General features: G+C 40.6%; 1 protein-coding gene across 1 annotated transcript; it reads right to left on the bottom strand.

Moving 5' to 3' along the window:
* Positions 1 to 505: 505 nt before the first annotated feature.
* LOC308344434 (putative olfactory receptor 2W6) lies at positions 506 to 1,450 on the bottom strand (the record flags this gene model as incomplete). Its single annotated transcript, XM_080805976.1, has 1 exon — positions 506 to 1,450. The coding sequence occupies exon 1, from the start codon at positions 1,442 to 1,444 to the stop codon at positions 506 to 508; it is 939 nt and encodes a 312-aa protein (XP_080662102.1). The 5' UTR covers positions 1,445 to 1,450.
* Between the last annotated feature and the right edge of the window lie 21,628 nt (positions 1,451 to 23,078).

Below are 23,078 nucleotides of genomic sequence, written 5' to 3'. Positions count from 1 at the left end.
AGAGCCACACTATGGACCTACATGGAGGTGTTGGAGATACTAAGAGCTAGATAATGGAATGATTTGTTTTGCCTCTCATCCAGAAATTTGGCACTATAAAAGTACATGTGAACTTCCTAGAAAAAAAAATACTTTTTTTCCCCACTTCTAAGTATATTCTTTTCATATATGTTGAGGACTTACTGAGTAAAAATCATTGTGATAGAGGCTGGCCTGAGTACCAGAATGCCTGGTGTCTACTTTCATGGCTGGTATTTTGCAAGCGTGCGTCATTGTTTGGTCCCGAAATGCAGCCCTCCTAGTGACTGGTGCCTGGCTCACAGGGACCTGAGAGGAGTACAAGTGATGCGGACTCAGGAACGTCGCATCTGCTCAGCCTCTCTCAACGCTGGGCTCCCCGTCTCATTGAGCGCCTCTTCTGTCTGCGATGTCAGAACAGTCCTCCATTTGCTACGCCTAACAATGTACACAGAAGACGGGTCAAAAGACAATCCGCAAACTTTTGCTATCCTTCTGCACCCGCCTTCCCCAGCACCTTCTTCATGGCTTCTTTAACATCCTTGTTTCTCAGCGTGTAGATCAGGGGGTTAACACTGGGAGTGACGATCGTGTAGAAGAGAGTGAGGAACTTGCCCTGGTCCTGGGAATAAGTGTTTGCTGGCTGGAGGTACATGTATATGATGGTGCCGTAGAAGAGAGAGACGACGATGAGGTGGGAGCTGCAGGTGTTGAAGGCTTTCTTTCGCCCAGCGGCCGACTTGATCCGAAACACCGCTCGCGCGATGTAGCCATAAGAGACGAGGATGAGGATGAGTGGCGCCAGGATGATGAAGATTGCCAAGGCGAACGCCAGCGCCTCGAGGCTCATGGTGTCTACGCAGGCCATGCCGATTAGTGCTGGCATCTCACAGAGAAAGTGGTCCACCCGCCTGTGCCCGCAGCGGGGTAGCATCAACGTCTGGGGTGCCATTATGAGGGAATTGCCAAAGCCACTCAGCCATGCCACTGAAGCCAGCTGCCCACAGAGTCGCGGGTGCATGACGACGGTGTAGTGCAGGGGTCTGCAGACCGCGGCGTAGCGGTCGTAGGCCATCACGGCCAGGAGGACGCACTCCACCCCTCCTAGAGCCAGGACGAAGTAGAGCTGGATGGCGCAGCCCAGATAGCTGATGGTCTTGTCTGAGCCCCGAAGGTTGTAGAGCATCTGAGGGATGGAGCCCGTGGTGAAACACATGTCCAGGAACGAGAGGTTGGCCAAAAAGAAATACATTGGGGTGTGCAGCCGGGAATCCAGAGCGGAAAGCAAGATGATGGTCATGTTGCCAAGGAGAGTCAGCAGGTAAAAAGTGAGGACGACCACGAAGAGGATCAGCTCTAGGTGGGGACGGTCAGAGAAGCCCACCAGGATGAAGCCTTCGAAAGAGCTTGTGTTGTCTTTCTCCATCACCTCTGGCCACGTATCACCTGTTAGGAGAAAGATGAGCATCTCTGAAGAGGGTAGAAGGGTGCCTGGGTGGCTCAGTCAGTTAAGTGTCCAACTCCTCGTTTTGGCTCGGGTCGTGATCTCAGGGCTCTGAGATGGAGCCCCTTCTCGGGCTTCTCCCTGGGCGTGGAGCCCGCTCGAGGTTCTTTCTTTCCCTCTGCCCCTCCCTCACTCCACCCCCAACACCCTCACAACTGCTCACACTCGCACACTGTCTCTCAAAGAAATGAACAAACGAACAGAGAGTATAGATCTACTCCCTCAAAATGAAATGATGGGTAAAATGGTAGAAGGGAAATGCCTTTGGAAATGCTGGACTCAGGATTTCGGTATTAAGTCATTATTTGGTTTGAGGAGGACAGTATTTGGGGGTTTTTCAGATTCACGGCTGTGATTATTTACCAACAATTTGTATCTTTCTTTTCAGTTTCACAGCTCATTATTTCAACAGCTCATTATTTTACAAGGAAATAAATTGATCCACTTTTTCTTTCTTTCTTTCTTTTTAATGGGGAAATACATTATGTAAACCACGGATAAGAAAAGTGGCTCATGGGCACCTGGGTGACTCAGTGGGTTAAGCCTCTGCCTTCAGCTCAAGTTACGGTCTCAGAGTCCTGGGATCAAGCCCCGCATCGGGCTCTCGGTTCAGCAGGGAACCTGCTTCCCCCTCTCTCTCTGCCTGCCACTCTGCCTACTTGTGGTCTCTCTCTCTCTGTCAAATAAATAAAATCTTTAAAAAAAAAAAGTGGCTTATATCTCTGCATCAGAGAACCAGGTTTGCTGTTAGGTGAAACCTTATTCTTAATACTGTCCCATCAATACTGGGAAACCTAGAGTCATATCCAGACTCAAAAGGGTACAAGTGATCAAGCAAAATCTTAGGAGGAAGATGACCTCGTTACTGTTTATAGCTATACCTCTGATTCTGTTCATTATATTCACCGGAGCATGACCCTAGCATATCTTCTTCTCTACCCAGTTCTATCCTCGTCCTCTGTGATAAAATTATGTTTTATATCATTGTAGTTTATTTTAACTCCGGGACTAGGTAACTTCTCTGAAGTTGACAATGCTTTCCTGTAAGGATGAGAAAGTTGCCAGAACTCAGTCGCCAATGGAGCTCCTACCCAATGTTCTTTTGTCAGCATTTCCTCTCCTCTGATTCACACTTTATTCTCACAAGGAACTCTACTTTCAGGAAGACTACATTGGTTATTTTATTTATGTGTCTCTTAGGATCCCATAGAACTGAAAGATGGTATACCTTCAAGTACTCTTTCAATTATTTGGCATGTCTTAGGGTGAGTATTTGAATAATGTAAACTAACCAAGGCAAAGTTTCATTCTAACATTTTTGCACATGTTCCTAAGCACTAGTAAGAAGTGATGGAGTTGCGATTCATTATATCTCTTAGGTGCATCAGGGCGCAAAATAGGGGTCCACTGCTCTAAGAATGCTTTGTCATAATTACATCATGAGTTGGCATGTGTTCCTAACAGCTTTAAGATTTTGTACGCTAAAACTTTGCAGTTATCGAAGTTGCAGGATTGTCAAGGTCATCACTCCAGAGGCTGCGATGTACATCTCTGGTGGTCAGGAATGGATAGGATAACATGGAGGGGGATAGTAATCCGCTGATTACATGACTGACAACCAACACTTAGAATCAAGCCAGCACTGAGGGCTTTTCCTCCACCTCCTGTAACATGGAAATTTTAAAAATATGTAATAGTCAGGAAAGAGCATATATGTGTATATAAATGATTATTCTTTTACATGATATGTGAAGGTGTCCATCCTTATTTAAACCTAATACAATGGCTTCTAAACACAGCCATGATCATTTTCTCCCAAGAGCTATATGCATTAGTTATTTAATGGCACAATGCAATTTATCACTTGTTGCTTTTAAGTAAGTTTCCATTGTTATGGGAAACAACAGGATTTTGTATATCCTCTGTGACTTCTGAATCCTTGACGAGGTAATTTCAATTTCATAAGATTTTTAAAAATTGAACCAAATAATGTCTCAATATCAACTGTTATGCAATTTGTCTATAATGAGTCAGAATGGGGATTTATTGCTTACATTGTTTGGAGGAGTGAATATCATGTCTCAGGACTAAGAAAGGTGTTGGCACGTCATAGCTAGACAAGCTGCCTGTTCTGTGACACACGGAAGAGGAGGTAAATGCAAAGGACAGAAACCCTGAAGAACATTTTAGAAATCTCTTTCACAGACTCTCCATTTGGAGTTCAAAATCTGTGTTAATATTAAACACTCACAATCACAGAGAGCTCATCATTCAATACATTCTCATGCCATGCAGGACCATATTAGTATTTTTAGTCTTAAGATTTTCCAGTTCAGTAGATTCCACTTCCTTTTAAATTCATTTAGGGGATAAAAACTCTATTAATGAGTTCAAAATCTCTCTCCTACTTCTTCATAGAGTGAGTGATCTTAAACTACAATCTTTAAAATTTGATCAAGCCTATGAAAATAAAGGACACAGACATTTATGCTGTGAATATTGGTATAATATGCCAACTTGCATGTGATTCAGCTGTGGTCTAATGCAAAAAACAACCCAGATACCTGGCTGAGGGCCAAGGTCACATTGCTTCCTGCACAGTATCATTAACTTACCAAATTTGACTGCCGTGTCCAAAATGCCATGTCCACGGTTCCTTGTCTTTCTTGGGACTTCACTTGGAAATCCAAGTGGGATGACCAGAGTGAAAACGAGAAGGAAAGAAAGAAGACATTTTGGAAATCTACAGAAAAGGAAAGGGGATAAAGAGGCAAGACCCACCCAGCGGTGAATCTGGATGGACAAAGAGAGGATATGGATGACCACACAGTCGTTACGCCCCCTGAGGGCCCCTAATATCCACATTCCCCTCCCACCCCAGAACGGCAGACAGAAGCCGGGATGTCTCCTATGCGCACACAGGGTGGGAGTACTGAAAGATCAAAGGATTCAAGTTTGGAAAAAAAGAACTTCTTACCCGTTTCGGAGTTGATATAGGATTGGATGTTTCCTCTTCTGCCTCACCCTGTGGAGTTTCTTTTTAAAAAAATTCCCTTAACTAATTATCTCTAATAAGATGTGGGAGAACATAGGGTCTCAGGGGAAATACCACTCTTCCCAACACCCCCCCCACACACACACCAGATTCCCCCACGAGACAGACTGAGCGGGGGCACCAGATCTTCCTCACTGGGCCTCATCAAGTGATGATAACCACACAGGCCCGGAGAGGGGACAGTTCACACTCAACTCAGAAAGGAACCTAGAATCAGTGAAAAGATGTGCCAGGATCTATACGTGCCTCAGTTTACTTTTGTGATACGTGTCCCCTGCTACTTTCTTTTTTTTTTTTTTAATGCTTTTATTTATTTATTTGACAGACAGAGATCACAAGTAGGCAGAGAGGCAGGCAGAGAGAGAGGAAGGGAAGCAGGCTCCCTGCTGAGCAGAGAGCCCGATGTGGGGCTCCATCCCAAGACCCTAGGATCATGACCTGAGCCGAAGGCAGAGGCTTTAAACCACTGAGCCACCCAGGTGCACCCCTGCTACTTTCTTATTGCATGCAGTGTAGAGAGGTGCTAGGCATAGTCCTTCACCATTGTGTTTATTCAAGATTAACTTTCTGTGCCATTATAAGGCCCTTAATAGGACAGCTTAACTTGAATATTTTCCATTTAGGACAGATTTATCAAGGGTAAGCTAAAAAGGAGATTGTTTTGACATTTAAGTTAATATAAAAACAAAAAAATAGACCCAAAATATTAAAATAACTTCATTTCGAATTGCCCAGTTAATTTTAGTATAAAAGTATTGAAATTATCTCAAGAATGTTACTATCTGACTGACAAATGACTTCGCCGAAGTCATTAGACTAAACAGGTTTTGGTTTTTAAAAAAGATAAGAAATTGGGGTGCCTGGGTGGCTCAGTGGGTTAAGCCTCTGCCTTTGGCTCAGGTCATGATCTCAGGGTCCTGGGATTGAGCCCCACAGGGAGCTCCTGGCTCGGCAGGGAGCCTGCTTCCTCCTCTCTCTCTCTGCCTGACTCTCTGCCTACTTGCGATCTCTCTCTCTCTCTTTCTCTCAAATAAATAAAATCTTTAAAATTAAAAAAAAAGACAAAAAATAATAGTATGCATGTGCCATTTCAGACCCCTTTCCTATCTGTTACAGTCATAAGGTGACCAACATAGAAACAACTGCATTTCAAAAGCTCATTTTCTATATTTAGCTGTCAGTGACTTCAAAAGAAGAGATTTTAATTGATCCACATGAGATCAGTCTATAATTATGCTTTGTACATCTAAGATATCACTTAGATTTTAGTAACTATTATTATTATTATTTATGGCCAACCAACTTCAGTGACACTTCTGAACACTCTGCCAAGTAGAAACAGAGCATAACTGGTCATTACCATGTCAAACACTAGGTTTTAAATATAAACATTATTAAAGTCATATAGTATAATCTCTTTTAAAAAGATTTTTTAAATTTTTATTTATTCGAGAGAGAGAGCATGAGCAGGGGGAGTGGGAAGGACAGGCTCCCTGCTGAGCAGAGAGCCCGATGTGGGGCTCGATCCCAAGACCCTGGGATCATAACCTGAACCGAAGGCAGAGGCTTAACTGACAGAGCCACAGGTGCCTTCATATAGTATAATCTTAATACCACTACTTATATTGTGAAGATGGAATATATGAGTGAGAAATGATAGAATTATCATCTCCATTAATTTATAAATGAATGGCATACAATGATTTTTTTCTGTCAACAAATATGGAAACACCTAGATGAGCAATCAAACGTAGTCAATATTAGTTCTGTATTTGAGCAAACTTCTTGGCACAGTCAGATGAGCCCTCCTCCTGAGAGTTTCTGATTCCTAGATGGAGTTGTTAGTTTGTACTACCGTCTCAGCCGAAGATTTTCTCATGGAAACTGGGGAGAAGTATCCAGAGAATTTGATGCTGCCAAGAATTTCCTACCCGAGATAATGAGCCCCCCGAGAAACAGGGACAAGGTCCTCATAGGGCACTTAACTCCACGAGGGATGTGAAATTGTTAGCCAAAAAGGACATTTTAGAACCAACCTTTAAATTTTTTTACCACCTCACTTCTACCCCTTTTTCTCATACCTGGCCCATCACCACCCTTAACTATTACAAAGGCATTTAAATTTGTAACTGACAGAAATGTTATAGTTAAGGAAAGCCCTTTTCTGTGAGATAAAATAATACAATCCAAGGGTTATAAGTGACTACAGGAGATGCTTGCCAGAGTCACCATATGATGCAGCACGTTGTAATGTGACACCATAGAAAGAAGTCTATACATCTATGTCAGTCATTTCCATCAAATACAAGTACCTTTTTTTTTTTTTAAGATTTTATTTATTTATCTGACAGACAGAGATCACAAGTAGGCAGAGAGGCAGGCAGAGAGAGACGGGGAAGCAGACTCCCCACCGAGCAGAGAGTCCTAAGTCGGGCTCCATCCCAGGACCATGAGATCATGACCCAAGCCAAAGGCAGAGGCTTAACCCACTGAGCCACCCAGGCGCCCCCCCTCTTTTTTTAAAGTAATCTCTACACCCCCCGCAGGGCTCAAACTCACCACCCCAAGATCATAAGTCTCATGATCTTCCAACTGAGCCAGCCGGGCATTCCCCATCAAATGCAATTACCTTTAAACAAACCTCTTTTATTGTAACTGAATCTAATTTATCATCAGCCTTTGTGGAAGTAAACAACAGATTATTTAGAAAACTTTTATCACATGCAATCATAAAATTTGATGTCAAGTGTCCATCATTTCTTTGACCTTCATTTCCCAAGTCTTTACCTCATTGTGATTTGACCAGTCACCAAGTCTTAAAACATCACAGTGTCCCTGAACGCCCATATTCCTGAAGTTTTCAGGTAACGTGTTCGTTATCGTCCCTCTTTCTCCCTTTGCTCTTCTTCTCCCTTCCCACTTCTCTGGCCCAGCCAGTAAATCATTAACTCTGACTTGATCTGTTATAAGACTCTCTGGAGTCTTGCTACTAAAAATTATTTCTCACTTTGCTACAAAAGGAGTCTTTCTTAAATAAAGGTGTTCTCACGCCAGTGCTTGAAGCCCTGAAGTGACCCTTAGTATTCATGTTGGTTCTGGACCAGCTTCTAGTTCCAGTTCCATCTACAAGAGCTTCTGTTTATTTTACACTTCAAATGCATTAAGCTACTCACCTTTTTCTCAAACAATGACAAGCTGAATCATCTCTGAAAAAAACTTGTAATAAACGGGAAGGAGAACAGCCCATAGAGACAGAATGGCTCCAACTCCTGCTCAGAAACAGGTGAGACAGGCTTAAAAACTAGAAACCTCACTACCACGGGGGAGAAAAATTACTTTGAAGAATTTCTGTGAAATTAAATAAGGTAAGAAATATTAAAGAGCTAGCATTGTCCTTGAAATAAAGTAGATCTTTAATAATGGTGATTTTTCCTACCTGTATGTCTCCTTGCTTGATGGTCTTTCAGATGGGATTGTTCATTCTATTGAACAAATACTAAAATCATGAAGGTTAGTTAAATTGCTTCCTAGAAGATCCTCTTAATGCGCTTTGGTTTTGGCTGCATTTTTATCTGGGTTCCAGAAGCTCTTTACTTGCAATCCTCTTATTTGTACTGTACTTATTACTCTCTACATTGGATTTTAGTTTATTTTAAAAAAAACCTAAAGATGCAGATTATTAGGGAGTAAATTCCTGGTTAAGAGGATAAAATAGAGTGAGGAGAAGGGAAAATTTAGAGGAGTTGAGCAAAATGAAAGAGTTGATATGTTTGTGGCAGTTGTATGTAGGGGTAGAAGATAGTAAAGTAGGAACAAAAGAATGCTTTACTTGATCTACTTAAAGGATATCATGAGGAACCCCTTTGGTGGAAAATCACATTATCTAATGCCTTTATTGTGCATTTACACAAAGTTAAGTATACAAGAAGAATTACTAGACATGAAAAGAGGCAAGACCATATCATCAGTAATCAAGATTTAAAAAAAAAAAAAAAACATAGAAAGAGATCCCTGGATAACCCCAGATCATGAAGTCAGTAGATGAATTTTTTTTTATTTGTTTATTTATCAGAGAGAGAGAGAGAGAGAGTGCACAAGCAGGGGAAGAGGCAGGGGGGCAGGCAGAGGAAGAGAGAGAAGCAGGCTCTCCGCTGAGCAAGGAGCCCAATGCGGGACTTGATCCCAGGACCCTGGGATCATGACCTGAGTCGAAGGCAGCGGTTTAACTGACTGAGCCACCCAGGTGTCCCAGTAGATGAATTTTTTAAAAGGATTTTATTTATTTATTTGACAGAGATAGTGAGAGCAGGAACACAAGCAGGAGGAGCAGCAGGCAGAGGGAGAAGCAGGCTTCTTGCGGAGCAGGAAGCCGGAAGCCGGACTCCATCCCAGGACCCTGGGATCATCACCTGGGCTGAAGGCAGATGCTTAATGAGTGAGCTACCCAGGCACCCTGAGTCGACGAATTTTTTTTTAAAGCTGAGTAGATGAATATTTTAACATAACTGTGATTAGTTTGTTGAAGAGTAAAACCAGTCATGAGAGTCTCACCAGAGACTTGAAATGTGAAAAAGAACAGAATGTAGGAATGAAAAGTAAAATAACTGAGAAAATTCAGTCTCAGTTTAACATCATAACAGAGAGGGAGGGACTAGAAGTAGGAAAAAAATCAACAATAACTTTAGCACCAAGAAAGAAGAAGATAGAGACAAATTACGGACATAATCACATACAGGTCAAACGCAATTGGTTTAAGATACAAATGATCGGGGTGTGAGATGGAGAAGTGAGAGAGAGTGGGGCAGAGGCAAAATACAAGAAGATAATTGTTTAGAATTTTCTAAAACCAGTAAAGAACACCAACTAACATATTCAAGAATTTCAGAAACTAAAAAAGATAAACTAAAAAATAAAACTGCTTGAAAGTTTATTTTCTTAGACATGCTACTATAATATAAGCATGATTCATAAAAGGAAAAAAAATCAATAAATTGGACTCCATCAAGACTGGAAACGTTTGCTTTGTGAAAGTCCCTGTCAGGAGCATAAAAGACGTACAGACTGGAAGAAAATATTTGCAAACCGTATGTCTGACTAAAGACTCATAACTAGAATATATATAAAGAACTCTCAAAACTCAACTGTAAAAACACAAATAATACAATTTGAAAATGGGTAAAAAATATATAACTGACATTACACTGCAGAGGAGATAAGGATGGCGAATAAGCACATGAAGATACATTCAACATCACTAGCCGTCGGGGAGAGGCCGTGAAGTCCTGTGAGATGCTAAGATGATCCAGGATCCTACAGTTAATGGTCACGGCGTGCAGCTTGAGGGCTGAGGGCGGAACCGGTCAAGGTATTCTCTGGTCCTTCCCTACTGGCGCTATTGGCGCACTGAAATGAGTTTTAGAACAAATAGCCACACCAGGAGGTACATGCCAGGTACCAGAAGCTGGATTCATTCTTATAGTACAAACGCCACAACTTCAAGACTAATTACAATTAAAATCGCCACACGATTAAGTTTACAATAATCCATTTCATTCCCTGGACTCATTTGTCTATGCACAGGACAAGCCAAAAACATAAATAGGGATCAATGCAGTCTTTTAGGTCTTTCATGAAAGCCTTATTGTCTGAAATCCTCCCAGGAAGTGGTACTAATTTTTGTTTAACAGTATTTTTGGGGGGCGCCTGGGTGACTCAGTGGGTTAAAGCCTCTGCCTTCGGCTCAGGTCATGATCTCAGGGTCCTGGGATCGAGCCCCGCATCGCACTCTCTGCTCAGCAGGGAGCCTGCTTCCCTTCCTCTCTCTGCCTGCCTCTCTGCCTACTTGTGATCTCTGTCTGTCAAATAAAGAAATAAAATCTTTAAAAAAACAAACAAACAAACAAACAAACAAACGGTATTTTCGTAGCGGGACAATTCCCGCAAATAGCAAAGATTGGGGGGGTGCTGCCTGTACTTCTGACGACTTTCTTTAACTTCAGGGATTCCCACCACCCCCTCCTCGGGTTCGATAATTTGCTAGGATGGCTCACAGAACTCAGAAAAGCAGCATATCCATTATGACTGGCTTATTATAAAGGGCACAACTCAGGACCCCCTAGTTGGAAGAGATGCATAGGGCAAGGTCTTGGGGGAGGAGGGGTGAGAGCTTCCCCGTGCCTCTGGGCCTGCCTCCTCCCAGCTTGTCCATGTGCTCACCAGCCCAGAAGCTCTCCAAACCTCAGTTGTTGATTAAATCATTGACGACCAGTAATTAACTCAATCCCCAACCCCACGTCCTTCTCTGGAGGTCAGGATGTGGGGCTGAAGCTTCTGACCCTCTGACGCTGTGGCTGGTTCCTCCTCCTGCACCCAGCACCCACCCTGAAGCTCCTAGACACCCCTCCAGGGTCACCTCATTAGCATAATAAATGCAGGTATGATTGAAAGGAGCTTATTATGAATAACAAAAGACTCTTTTCATTCCCATCACTCAGGAAATCCCTAAGGTGTTAGAAGTTCTTCTGCCAGGAACCAGATTCCAAGACCAAACATACATTTCCTGTAGCACAATATCACAAGCGCTACAAAATTTGATTTAGAATTTGATTCAGAAACCCACAGAATCATTCTCTGCAACTTATTTTTTTGTATTTAGCCCTACAGTGACAAGAAATAAAAGACTGGCTTAGGACAATCTTTTATTTAAAAAAAATCTTGGTTCTTTGATCATGATTTGAGTTGATTATTTGAAGCCTTGAGCTTATAGTATTACTTATTTATTTTGTTTGTTTTTGTATTAATTTCAGAGGTAGGACTTAGAGTTTCATGAGTTGCGTAGAACACCCTGTGCTCATTCCAGCACGTGCCCTCCTTCATGCCGCCCCCCGGTCACCCCACCCCCCCCCGCCGTCCCTCCAGCAGCCCTGTTGGTCTCCTGGAGTCCAGGGAGTCTTATGGTTTGCTTCCCTCTCAACTTGCATCTCATTTTATTTTTCCTCCACTTCCTGTACTATTATTTATTTAAGTTCTCCAAAACACGCGCGAGGCTCTCCCAAACTGCAGGCTTTGTGTCCCTGTGCCCTGTGCCTGTGGTCCTGATCTACAGCAACAGAGCCCTGAATGCAGAACTTCACTCCAGATGCCACAGGAGGTAACTTTGGTCCCTAAAGACTGTGCTCTACCTGATGTGAAGAACAAAGGCAGAAGAAAAACAAACTTCCTTCCAACTTACAAGTGCTTGTCAGACAAGTGCTCGTGACAGGCAAAGTGACCGTCCTCTGGGAGCTCAGCTGCCTGCACGTTAACACTTTGCCAAGGGCAAAAGGCAACCTTAGCTTGGCTTTAAAAGCCTGACCTCCAGGATCCTGTAAAAATCCCTTTGGAAACTTCCTCTCTCTCTACCCACCCCAAAAGACATACGTTAACACTTGTCCTCCAAGCATATGGCCCACTGATAGACATCTAAAGGGTCTCATGACTATGGATCTACTAGATTTACTAGACAGTAGTAAATGACCTTTGCCTAACAACAGTGAGCCTCTCAAGGTCCTGGAAACCTTGCTTCCAAATTCCTTAACGACTTATACTATACACCCCTCCCAACTTGCAAGTGTATAACCAGCCCCTGTTCATGACGTCAGTACAGTTCTTTCCGCCCACAGGTCCTGTCCCCGAGGTTCAGTAAAACCACCCTTTTATGCACCAAAGACAGCTCAAGAATTCTTTCTTGACAGTTTCCCATTCTCGAATGCTTCCCAGTCTTTTTGGGCTGTGGCTCAAGGCAGACCAAAGTTAAGTCACCATGTATCTCTGAGGGTCAGTTACCTGCAACCGTTCCCGGTACAGATTACCACATGTAGAAGGCTTCCCAACTGCTAACAAAATAATTCTTTTGGTTCACTTAAAGAAAGGAGTTACCAGGAAGCACTAGAAAAGTCACAAGCTCATGAGCGTGCTTTATGCTGAGTTTCCAGAAGCAACTCCCAGAACCACAGGGCAGAACCAACATGACAAGGGACACATCTGTGCTGCCTCACGCTGCCTTTGCCTGAGTCAATAAGATTCTGGGGCCAAGGAACTGCTGCCAAAGCAACTAGAAAGTTCTAGAACCCACTCCCTTTACTGTAATTGGAAAACTGCTCTTGCTACTTTCAGTCCCGTGTTTGTACTGTATAGGAGCAGATCCAGGCTTAGAGAAGCCCGAAGCTTATACGGTCTTGGAGGTTCTCTTTAATAAAATGAATATAGAATAATAAGTAAAAATTCGACATAATAATTAATATATATGTAGAATTAGAGAAGTAACCACACAAATTATCTATTTCTAAAAGGAGATAAAGATCATTATCACCACTGAATGCGGGCAGGATATGCCACTCTAAAATTTGTCATTTTAAGGGGCGTTGTTCAGTTTGTTAAGCGTCTGAGTCTTAGGTTGGGCTCAGGTCATGATCTCAGGGTCATGGGATCGAGCCCCACACTCAGCACAGAGTCCGCTTAAGACTCTCTCTCCTTCTCCTTCAGCCCCTCCCCCGCCACATTCTCTCTCTCTCACTCTCTCTCTCTTTCTTTCTCTAAAATAAATAAATCTTTAAAAAAATATATGTCAGTTTGGCACAAGAATTATTTTCCCCTGAAGACAAATGAGAATCAGCAGATGCAGGAACAGTTCTCTGCCCTTCCCTTTTCTGTGCTCTTATCACAGGAGACAGACTGAGCGTTGAGATGAGTCTCCATAAACCAATCTTTGTATAAAAATAGCTCTTATATTCCATCAGTTTCTTCCATGCACTGCTAGTCACTTCTCCACGATTTATTGTCCCTTGAAGCCCAAACACCCTTTCCTTTGTTAAAATAATATGTAAGCCCCTGAGTCTATCTGCTTTTTTGAGTTTTATGTCTTTTCTCAGAACTCCTATGCACTAAAATATTAATAAATGTCCATATTTATGGTGGGGGTCCCTGCTCAGTAAGGAGTCTGCTTCTCCCTCTGTCCCTCCCCCTGCTCATGCTCTCTCACTCTGCTCTGCAGGCCTTTTCTCCTGATAATCTGTCTTTTGTTAATTTAATGTATGTGCCCTGAGTTACTGAGCATAAGAGGAAAAAGGAAAATATTTTTCTCCCTGACATAACAAAATCTAAAAAAAATATCATTTTAAAATTAACCACCTCAGGGGCGCCTGGGTGGCTCAGTGGATTAAGCCTCTGCCTTCAGCTCAGGTTATGGTCTCAGGGTCCTGGGATCGAGCCCCGCATCGGGCTCTCTGCTCAGCCGGGAGCCTGCTCCCCCTTCCCCCCACCCACCTACCTCTCTGCCTACTTGTGATCTCTTTCTCTCTCTCTCTGTAAAATAAATAAATAAAATCTTTTAAAAAAATAAAAATAAATAAAGTTAACTGCCTGATACACATCTATGCTCTCTGTTCCTACTTTGTGGTTGAGAATTCCTTAGTTACTTTTCCATTTTTTGTGTGGGTAAAAATAATTTCGTGTTACAATTTCCTATAGAGAGAATAGAGACATAAGTGAACCTCTCCTTCAGCATAGCATGGTTGGTCAAATTTTATTTGTTATAAGTTAATAGAAATATTTAGAAATTTTCTATTGCTTTCACCTCTCTTGCTTTCACAACTAGCAAGAAGGCTTATAAATATTTACTATTGTTCCTCATTTGGGGAAAACCTGTGTTCGTTTCCATTTTTACGTGTTTTGTAAGATTTGGGCTGTATTTCAAGTTTTCTTGTGAATAACATAACATAATAGCACTTCATTGATCATTTTCTCATTGACATCCCATGTATATATTATAGTGACATTTTACCACTTTTATATTAGTTTCAATGATGTCAAAATTTTCTCTAAATACTAATAATTCAAATCACTTTCAAATATGCTCTTTGGTTCATGTCTTTCTGTTAAAAAAAATCAAGATCCTATTCACTGTTTCTATTCATATTTTATCTGAGGAAACATAATGTCAATGATTTCTGTACTCAGACTTACTGTTTTTTGCTTTTTCCAGATTTCATTAATTATTTTGCCTGACAGCTTTTCTGTAGTTGTTTTCTAATAAACAAATTCAGGGGCGCCTGGGTGGTTCAGAGGGTTAAGCATCAGATCTCAGGGTCCTGGGATTGAGCCCCCCATGGGGGTTGGGGGGGTTGGGGGGGTTGGGGGGATTGGTGAGGGTGGTCCCTGCTCAGCAGGGAGTCTGCTTCTCCCTCTGCCCCTCCCCCCTGCTCATGCTCTCTCGCTCTGCTCTCTCAAATAAATAAATAAAATCTTTAAAAAATAATAATAAACAAATTCAAAGATGACAACGGAAGGTGCTCTCTGTTGCTACGCCTCAGGGATCTGTAATTTCTCACGTGTTTTACTTGACCATTGCAAAACGCCTTTCCAAATGACAGCCGAGCTTTATCAACTCTTTGAAAAATTTTCTGGATTCATTTGTGTTGGGATTCTCTTTCACAACTCTGGAAACACACCCCTTGTTAAGGGAGAGTCCTTGCAGTGACCAGTGTGGTATCCTGAGGCTTGAGCGGAGGTGTCATGGCTTCCCCAGGTGGTCAGGCCTCCTCGGGAACCTTCGCACCCTGCCTGCACCCTACAGCGCGGTGCTGGTGAGTTCCTGCAGGTGAAGGAAAGTCTCCCAGCTGCGTCATTAGCAGTTGGCGTGAGAATTATGTCGGGGCGTGTCAGATGGGCTGAGGCCCCGAGGGGCAGGGCCCCAGACCCATGGCCAAGAGGGCTCCTCGCTCGGTGTGAGAAAGAATTCAAGGACAAGCCCTGTCGAGAAAGGGACAAAGATTTATTTAGAGGGAAGAAAGGAACTATTTCACAGACCAAGTATTGGTCTTCCTCCCAGGGAGAGAGAGAGGAGGGAAGCCCCCTTTGCCTCTAACAAAGGGTTTTATACGTTTTTTAAAATTAGCTGATTGTATAGGGAAGGGCTTACTCTTTAACTTTGGTTTCTCATTATATTGGGCGGTTTTCCCCTTCTCTTAGGGTTGCGGAATTACCCACAAGGAGCAATTTTAAGAAGGTCCAGCTTTGGGGCTTTTACTGTCTGAGGGAGTGGGGTCTTGTGGTTTTCCCGAAGTCACACCTTGTGACATTTTTTATGACCTGCTGACTTTCAGGTAAGGGTCGGCCTAAAACCAAAATGGCTGTACTTTGGTCAGCTTGTCTCGTTACTCTTCCTTTCCTCCTGCCTCAAGAGGGAAGTTGGAGTGGAAATGAGAGTGGCCTTAACTAAGTCGTAACTAATTAGTTCTAATAGTTTTATAATATATATTATATAAATATATATTTATTTATATATAATATATATTTATATATAAATATATATAATTATATTTTAATATATTTATATATTATATACGATATATATTTATATATTTATATATAATTCATATTTATATATTTATATATAATATTTATATATTTTTATATATTTATATTTATTTTTATATATTTATATATAATATATATATTTATATATTTATATGTAATATAAAATATATAAAAAAGATTTGGGGGGGAAATTTTACAAAAATACTTTGTTTATGGGCACATATTGCTAGGATCCTTCTCAGTGTCTTGGAAGGTGTGTGCCTGTGCCGGTAAGGGACTTACAGAGATCAAATTTTATCAGTTTCATGCTAAATCCTCTTCTGACATTCCCTGGAAGCCAACCGCACCACCAAAACTGTGCTGTTTGTTACAAATTTAGCTCAAATCTGAAGCAAGAATTCTGCTTCCAGGCAAGAGGGAATAGCTTTCAGAAGTCAAGAACTAGAAAAGCCATAATAAATACAGAAAATCATTTGTATAAAATATCAGAGAGCTACTAAAGCAACAAAGACAAAGAAGTTAATAGGTATTCAGTTTAATATTCCATGGAATGAAGAAGTGTGCAGGGAGCTGAGGTTGCCTTTTTCCCTGGGGACTGTGCTGATTCTGGATGCGGGGAAGAAGCTAATAACTTACCTTTAGCTGGTAAAAGGACTGACAGTAGGGAATAAAGGGAAAACCCAGAAATTTGCAGTTCTTTAGCTAGTGTGACAAAAAATGAACCAAGGGCCTGAAATACAAGGGAGTTTTCCCTCAAGGTATTTGACAAGCCTTTAAGTTAAGAAGGGAAGGAAATTTAAAAGGTTTGTCCAACACCGCTGAAAATCACAGTTGAATTTTCAACAGTCTTAAGGTACTGAGGAGTAAGTTCAGAGTTTAAGACTAACTCCGAGGTTACTCTACTAGTCTCTCAGTTGAAAGACCTGTTATAAAAAGAGAAAATGAATTTTTGGGACTTCATCAAGATCAAAAGCTTCTGCACAGCAAAGGAAACAGTCAAAAAACAAAGAGCCAACCCACAGAATGGCAGAAGATATTCACAAATGACAGTACAGACAAAAGGCTGATATCCAGGACCTAGAAAGAACTTCTCAAACTCAACACAGACAAAACAGATAATCATGTCAAAAAATGGGCAGAAGACATGAACAGACACTTCTCCAATGAAGACATACAAATGGCTATCAGACACATGAAAAAATGTTCATCATCACTAGCTATCAGGGAGATTCAAATCAAAACCACCTTGATATACCACCTTACACCAGTTAGAATGGCCAAAATTAACAAGACAGGAAACAATGTATGTTGGAGAGGATGTGGAGAAAGGGGAACCCTCTTATACTGTAGGTGGGAATGCAAGTTGGTGCAGCCACTTTGGAGAACAGTGTGGAGATTCCTCAAGAAATTAAAAATAGAGCTTCCCTATGACCCTGAAATTACACTACTGGGTATTTACCCCAAAGATACAGATGTAGTGAAAAGAAGGGCCATCTGTACCGCATGTTTATAGCAGCAATGGCCACAGTCACCAAACTGTGGAAAGAACCAAGATGCCCTTCCACGGACAAATGGATAAGATATGGTCCATATACACTATGGAGTATTATACCTCCATCAGAAAGGATGAATACCCAACTTTTGTATCAACATGGACAGGACTGGAAGAGATTATGCTGAGTGAAATAAGTCAAGCAGAGAGAGTGAATTATCATATGGTTTCACTTATTTGTGGAGCATAAGAAATAACATGGAGGACATGGGGAGATGGAGAGGAGAAGGGACTTGGGGGAAATTGGATGGGGAGGTGAACTATGAGAACTATGAGACTATGGACTCTGAAAAACAATCTGAGAGTTTTGAAGGGGCAGGAGGTGGGATGTTGGGTGAGCCTGGTGGTGGGTATTATGGAGGGCACGTATTGCATGGAGCACTGGGTGTGGTGCATAAACAATGAATTCTGTTACACTGAAAAGAAATTTAAAAAATTAAAAATAAAAAAAGAAAGAAAGACCTGTTATCCATAAGAACAGGGATGAGGGGCACCTGGGTGGCTCAATGGATTAAGCATCTGCCTTCAGCTCAGGTCATAATCCCAGGGTCCTGGGATCGAGTCCCGCCCTGCACAGTGGGGAGCCTGCTTCTTCCTCTCCTTCTGCACCTGCCCCTCTCGCTCCCCCTCCTTATGCTTACACTTGCTTTCTCTCAAATAAATAAAATCTAAAAAAAAAAACAAAAAAACCCAAACTTTTCCAATATGGCAGCTCTATCTTGATTCAGCTTGGGCCCCACCAGGATGAATGTGCTCAACATCCCACTCTGCCGTACAAAACAAAAGTGAGCCTTGTTTGCGGGAAGATAACATCATCCAAAGCTGATATGAACTTGTAAGTTTTAAAATATATATCATCTAGCGCTGCACATGGATGACTTAGAAACAACGTCTAGCAATTAGGATGCTAGGAAGTCCTTTAATCATTTGTTGCAACTATAGTTATTTCTAAAACTGGTGACTGTGGAACAACATGGATTTGAAACGTGTGGGGTCCACTTATCCACAAGTTCTTTTTCGGTAAATACAGGACAGTCTTGTAAATATATTTTCTCCTTATTACGATTTTTCTAACATTTTTTTGCCAGCTTTATTGTAAGAATATAGTATATAATACATATGAAGTATAATATGTGTGTTAATGGACTATTTATGTTATCAGTAAGGCTTCTGGTCAACAGTGGGCTATTAGTGGTTACATTTTGGGGGGAGTCAAAGTTATGCATGGATTTTTGACTGCACAGGGGTGGCACCTCTGACCTCCTGCACTGTTCAAGGACCAACTGTACAATACATCTTTCATTTTAAAAAAATTAGATGGTCAGAGAATAATACAGCACATAAAGTTATTCCAGAAGTTCTTTCCAAGCGAAAGAAGAGAGCTATCTGAATAAGTGGGTTCCTGAAAAAAAGGGTCCTTATGGTAAGAAGGGAGGCATGTAACTCTGGGTAACAGTGCCAGAGGAAAAATAAAGCAAAAATGAACAAAAGTGGGACTTTCAATAATGCATTCAGTTTCCTAACACATTCTGTTTGAACCTTTTCAAGTTTGTTTCAACGGCCACATATCTACAGAGATAATGAATTGCTCTAATCTATTGAATAGCAATAATCATAGGATTATTGAGGAAATAATCCTTTCAAAGGACAGCTGGGCACCTGTCTGGATAATAAATTCAGCAGATCCGTCCCCACTTTCAGGACCTGAATAAGTGGGCCTTTCTTGGTAATTTCTATGTTTAAGGACTTCTTGAGACAATTTCAGTTTATATATACGTGGTCCATTCTGCAGAATAAATATTTATTTTTATTTATATTTTCTTTAGTCCTTGCTTATTTTCTTTTTAAACTGTATGTTTTCATTTAAATTACAGCCTGTTAAAAATAAATTACAGCCTATTGAAAAATACTGTAAAAAATTAATACAGTAGTACAATTTTTTCTTGAGCATCCCCATCCTTATTTTTATTTTATCCAGAAATAATCACTGCTATTAATTTCAAAAAATGTTTAAATATACACAGAATTTTATTTTTTTTATTTTTATTTTTTTAAAGATTTTATTTATTTATTTGTCAGAGAGGGAGAGAGGGAGAGAGAGCGAACGAGCACAGGCAGGCAGAGTGGCAGGCAGAGGCAGAGGGAGAAGCAGGCTCCCTGCTGAGCAAGGAGCCCGATGTGGGACTCGATCCCAGGACTCTGGGATCATGACCTGAGCCGAAGGCAGCCGCTTAACCAACTGAGCCACCCAGGCGTCTCTATACACAGAATTTTAATTTGTTTTTTTTTTCCCCCCAGGTTTTCCTTCAGGCCCTTCCTCCATTTCTTCCTCCAGCAATTGTTCTCTGCCTGTCTCCAGGCTACTACTTATTTAAGAAATAGCATTTGTTACTATTCTAGAGGAAAACAAACATATTTTCTCATAAAATCTCATATAGACAATACATAAGAAATTATATTTAGGGTGTTCTAAGTTATTATTTTACAAAATTAGAGGGCACCTGGGTGGCTCAGTGGGTTAAGCCTCTGCCTTCAGCTCAGGTCATGATCTCAGGGTCCTGGGATTGGGTCCCGCATGGGGCTCTCTGCTTGGCAGGGAGCCTGCTTCCTCCTCTCTCTCTTTGCCTGCCTCTCTGCCTACTTGTGATCTCTCTCTGTCAAATAAACAAATAAATTCTTTAAAAAAAAATTAGAATCACGTTCTGTGAGTTTTTCTGCATTGTTCTGCTCATTCAGCAATATCTCAGGAAAACATCTCCAAACCATTCGGTAGAACCATTGCTTATTTTAGATGGATGAATATTGCATTCTATGAATATAGAAATGATTTAGTGAGTGTCCTCTCAAAGGACCCTATATTCTTCTCCATCTTTGGCCATTAAAACATTTCTACATCAAACATTAATGTCCACTTGTCCTAATATAATGTTAGATTTTTATGAGAGAGAGATTCCAAGGGGTGACAAGTTTGAGAATATGTAGTTTTTAAGAGTCATTGCCATATTTTCCCCCAGAAAGCCTTTAAAACTTTGAATTTCCACCAGTAACCTGTGAGTAGCCTTTTTCCTTCACTCTTGTTAGCAATAGAATTCAATTCCCATTTGCTTCCAGGCTGGTGAGTGTGAAGAGTTTTATCACTGCTATTTTAATATATACTTCTCTACTTGGGAACTTGGTCATATTTTCTTATATTGGTCACTTGGACTTGCTTAATCTCTACATTTTTAATTTCCATAATTTGTCATTTTCCTATGGGGTTACTTGTGGGGAGTTCCTTCAAATTTGTTAAAAGCTTGTGGTTTTGTCTATTTAATAGGTCCTAATTTTTTTCAGAATTATAAATATATGTCTTCCAAATCTATTCATCTGGAAATGAAATTGAATGAAATCTAATGAAATCAAATGAAATTGAAAATGAAATCTATTCATCTGGAAATGAAATTGAAAAGCCTGCATGTTATAGTACATAAATAATAAATATATATTCTGGCTGGATTAAATATTGCAATATAAAAAATTAAATCTTACAAGACAATCTATGCAATCTTGAGTTGAAGAAGAGCTTAGTAATTAAGCCTAGAAGTTTTAAAATCCATGAAACATACGGTGGATATGTTGGCTCTATGTTAGTTTTTAAAACTACTTTATGTAAAATGTATTGTAAATCAAGCTAATGGGCAATTTTCTTAATATAAATTACATAGAGGTCTATTTAGAGAATTTACAATGGAATAAAGAATTCCTTACTGATAGAAGTAATTGCATGCCTTTAGAGAACTCAGTGAGTAGCTGAAAGTAAATGAATCCCAATTCAACAGAAAAAAAATAAATAAAACTTTTTTGAATATTTTAGTCCCCATTGTCATTACTTCATTACTTCTCTCTTAGAAAAAGTTAAGAATTTGGTCTCTAGAGGAAGTTTGCTGAGCAAATCAAGAGCAAAGAGAGATATCACTTCAAAGATCTCCTCTCTCTCCCTCCCCATTGGGTATGTGACTAACTACTATAAACTATGGGGGAAGAATTTTGCAACTCAATGTTTGAGATTTCTGCCAGAAACCAAGGATTGGTGTTTACCAATCTTGGTAGACAAAGTATACCATACTTCTATTTACAAAACTGGTTAGGAAAAAACCCTCTGAAAACAGCAGCTGATGCCCTCATTCCAAGGCACGTGATACCTGAACATTCTGGTCATCGGTGATACTTTGTCCTTCTCTTCCAGTCAGCTCTGAATGGAAACTCGTGACTTATACTGAGTGTAACTAAAAGAAGCTGAATGAGCGTCATCAAACCAGTTCCACAACTAAATACCTTACGAAGACGTTGCTGTATCTATGAACTTTAATTCTATCTGAATTCAAGCCTTCTTGGACACAAAAATAAATGGATCTATCTCCAGTGCTTAAAATGGAGGTAAGTAGAATACGTTTCCAAAAATTACTAAATTTGGGGTGCCTGGGTGGCTCTCTCGTTTAAGTATCTGCCTTCAGCTCAGGTCATGACTGCAGGGTCTGGGGTCCTGGGATCGAGTCCTGCATCAGGCTCCTTGCTCAGGGGGGGGAGTCTGCTTCTGCCCCCACCTGCCGCTCCTCCTGCTTGTGTGCACCCTCTCTCTCTCTCTCTGTCAGATAAACAAAATCTTTTTAAAAAATTATTAAATTTATTTAGTATTACTTACTAATATATATTAGCCTACCATAATCCAATAATATACTTACATACCAAGTATAGTATTATTTATACTTAGTAAAATTTAAGTGTTCTAAGCACTCATTTCATAGACTATTTATGTTTCACATCTCAGCAAAGACTAAATTATCTGATAGGAAAAATGTGCTTCATTCCACTTTAGCTTCCATAAGCCCTTATATGTAATATTATTTTGAATATGTTTGTAATCTCTAAGGGAAATCACTTTAGTACAGGTCAGTCTTAAGTTCTAATCTTCAGTCGCCTGCTTACTGGCTCTAAGACCTTGGGCAGGTGACTTCTCTGAGCACATAAATTTAGTCTGCCTGCAAAATTAATTGTTTGTAAATAGGAAAAACTTTTTTTTTTTAGCAAACTTCTTTGTAAATTATGCTAAGCCAAGCTACAATGTGTTAGCTGTGTGAAAAATCACTCCTAATATTCTTCCTCATGCTCCAGCAAGAAGATGGCATCTATGTGATATTTGAAACCCTATCTTTTAGGCATATGAGATAATTTGAGAGAACTTAAAAGTAAACAGTTTTTATGCTGATGGGAAATATCAACCCCATTACATTACAAAACATAAAACTGACATCCAAAGCCATTAACTTGTCCAATTATACGATGACTTACTGGCAGGTTTGGGACTAAAATTCTTGTTACCTCTTTTCTCGAGACTGTCCATACTGCAGGTTTTAGAGTTGCTCCTAAGACTCTGTCAAACCTTATCTTTTTGAGTGTTGAAGCTCAGATAGGGGATGGGAGAATTCAACAAAGAAATAACAGATATAAAGTCAACCTATGTACAGGTTTTAAAAAGGACATGATGATATGTGTTCATCTGGGCAAATATTCTAAACCATGGTTGAAGACATTCTAAGAAGATCACAAATAAAGTT

Source organism: Martes martes (genome assembly GCF_963455335.1).
Source record: "Martes martes genome assembly, chromosome: 6".
Classification (NCBI taxonomy): domain Eukaryota; kingdom Metazoa; phylum Chordata; class Mammalia; order Carnivora; family Mustelidae; genus Martes; species Martes martes.
Note: the sequence above shows the minus strand (reverse complement) of the source record. Positions and strands in the feature narration are given on the sequence as shown.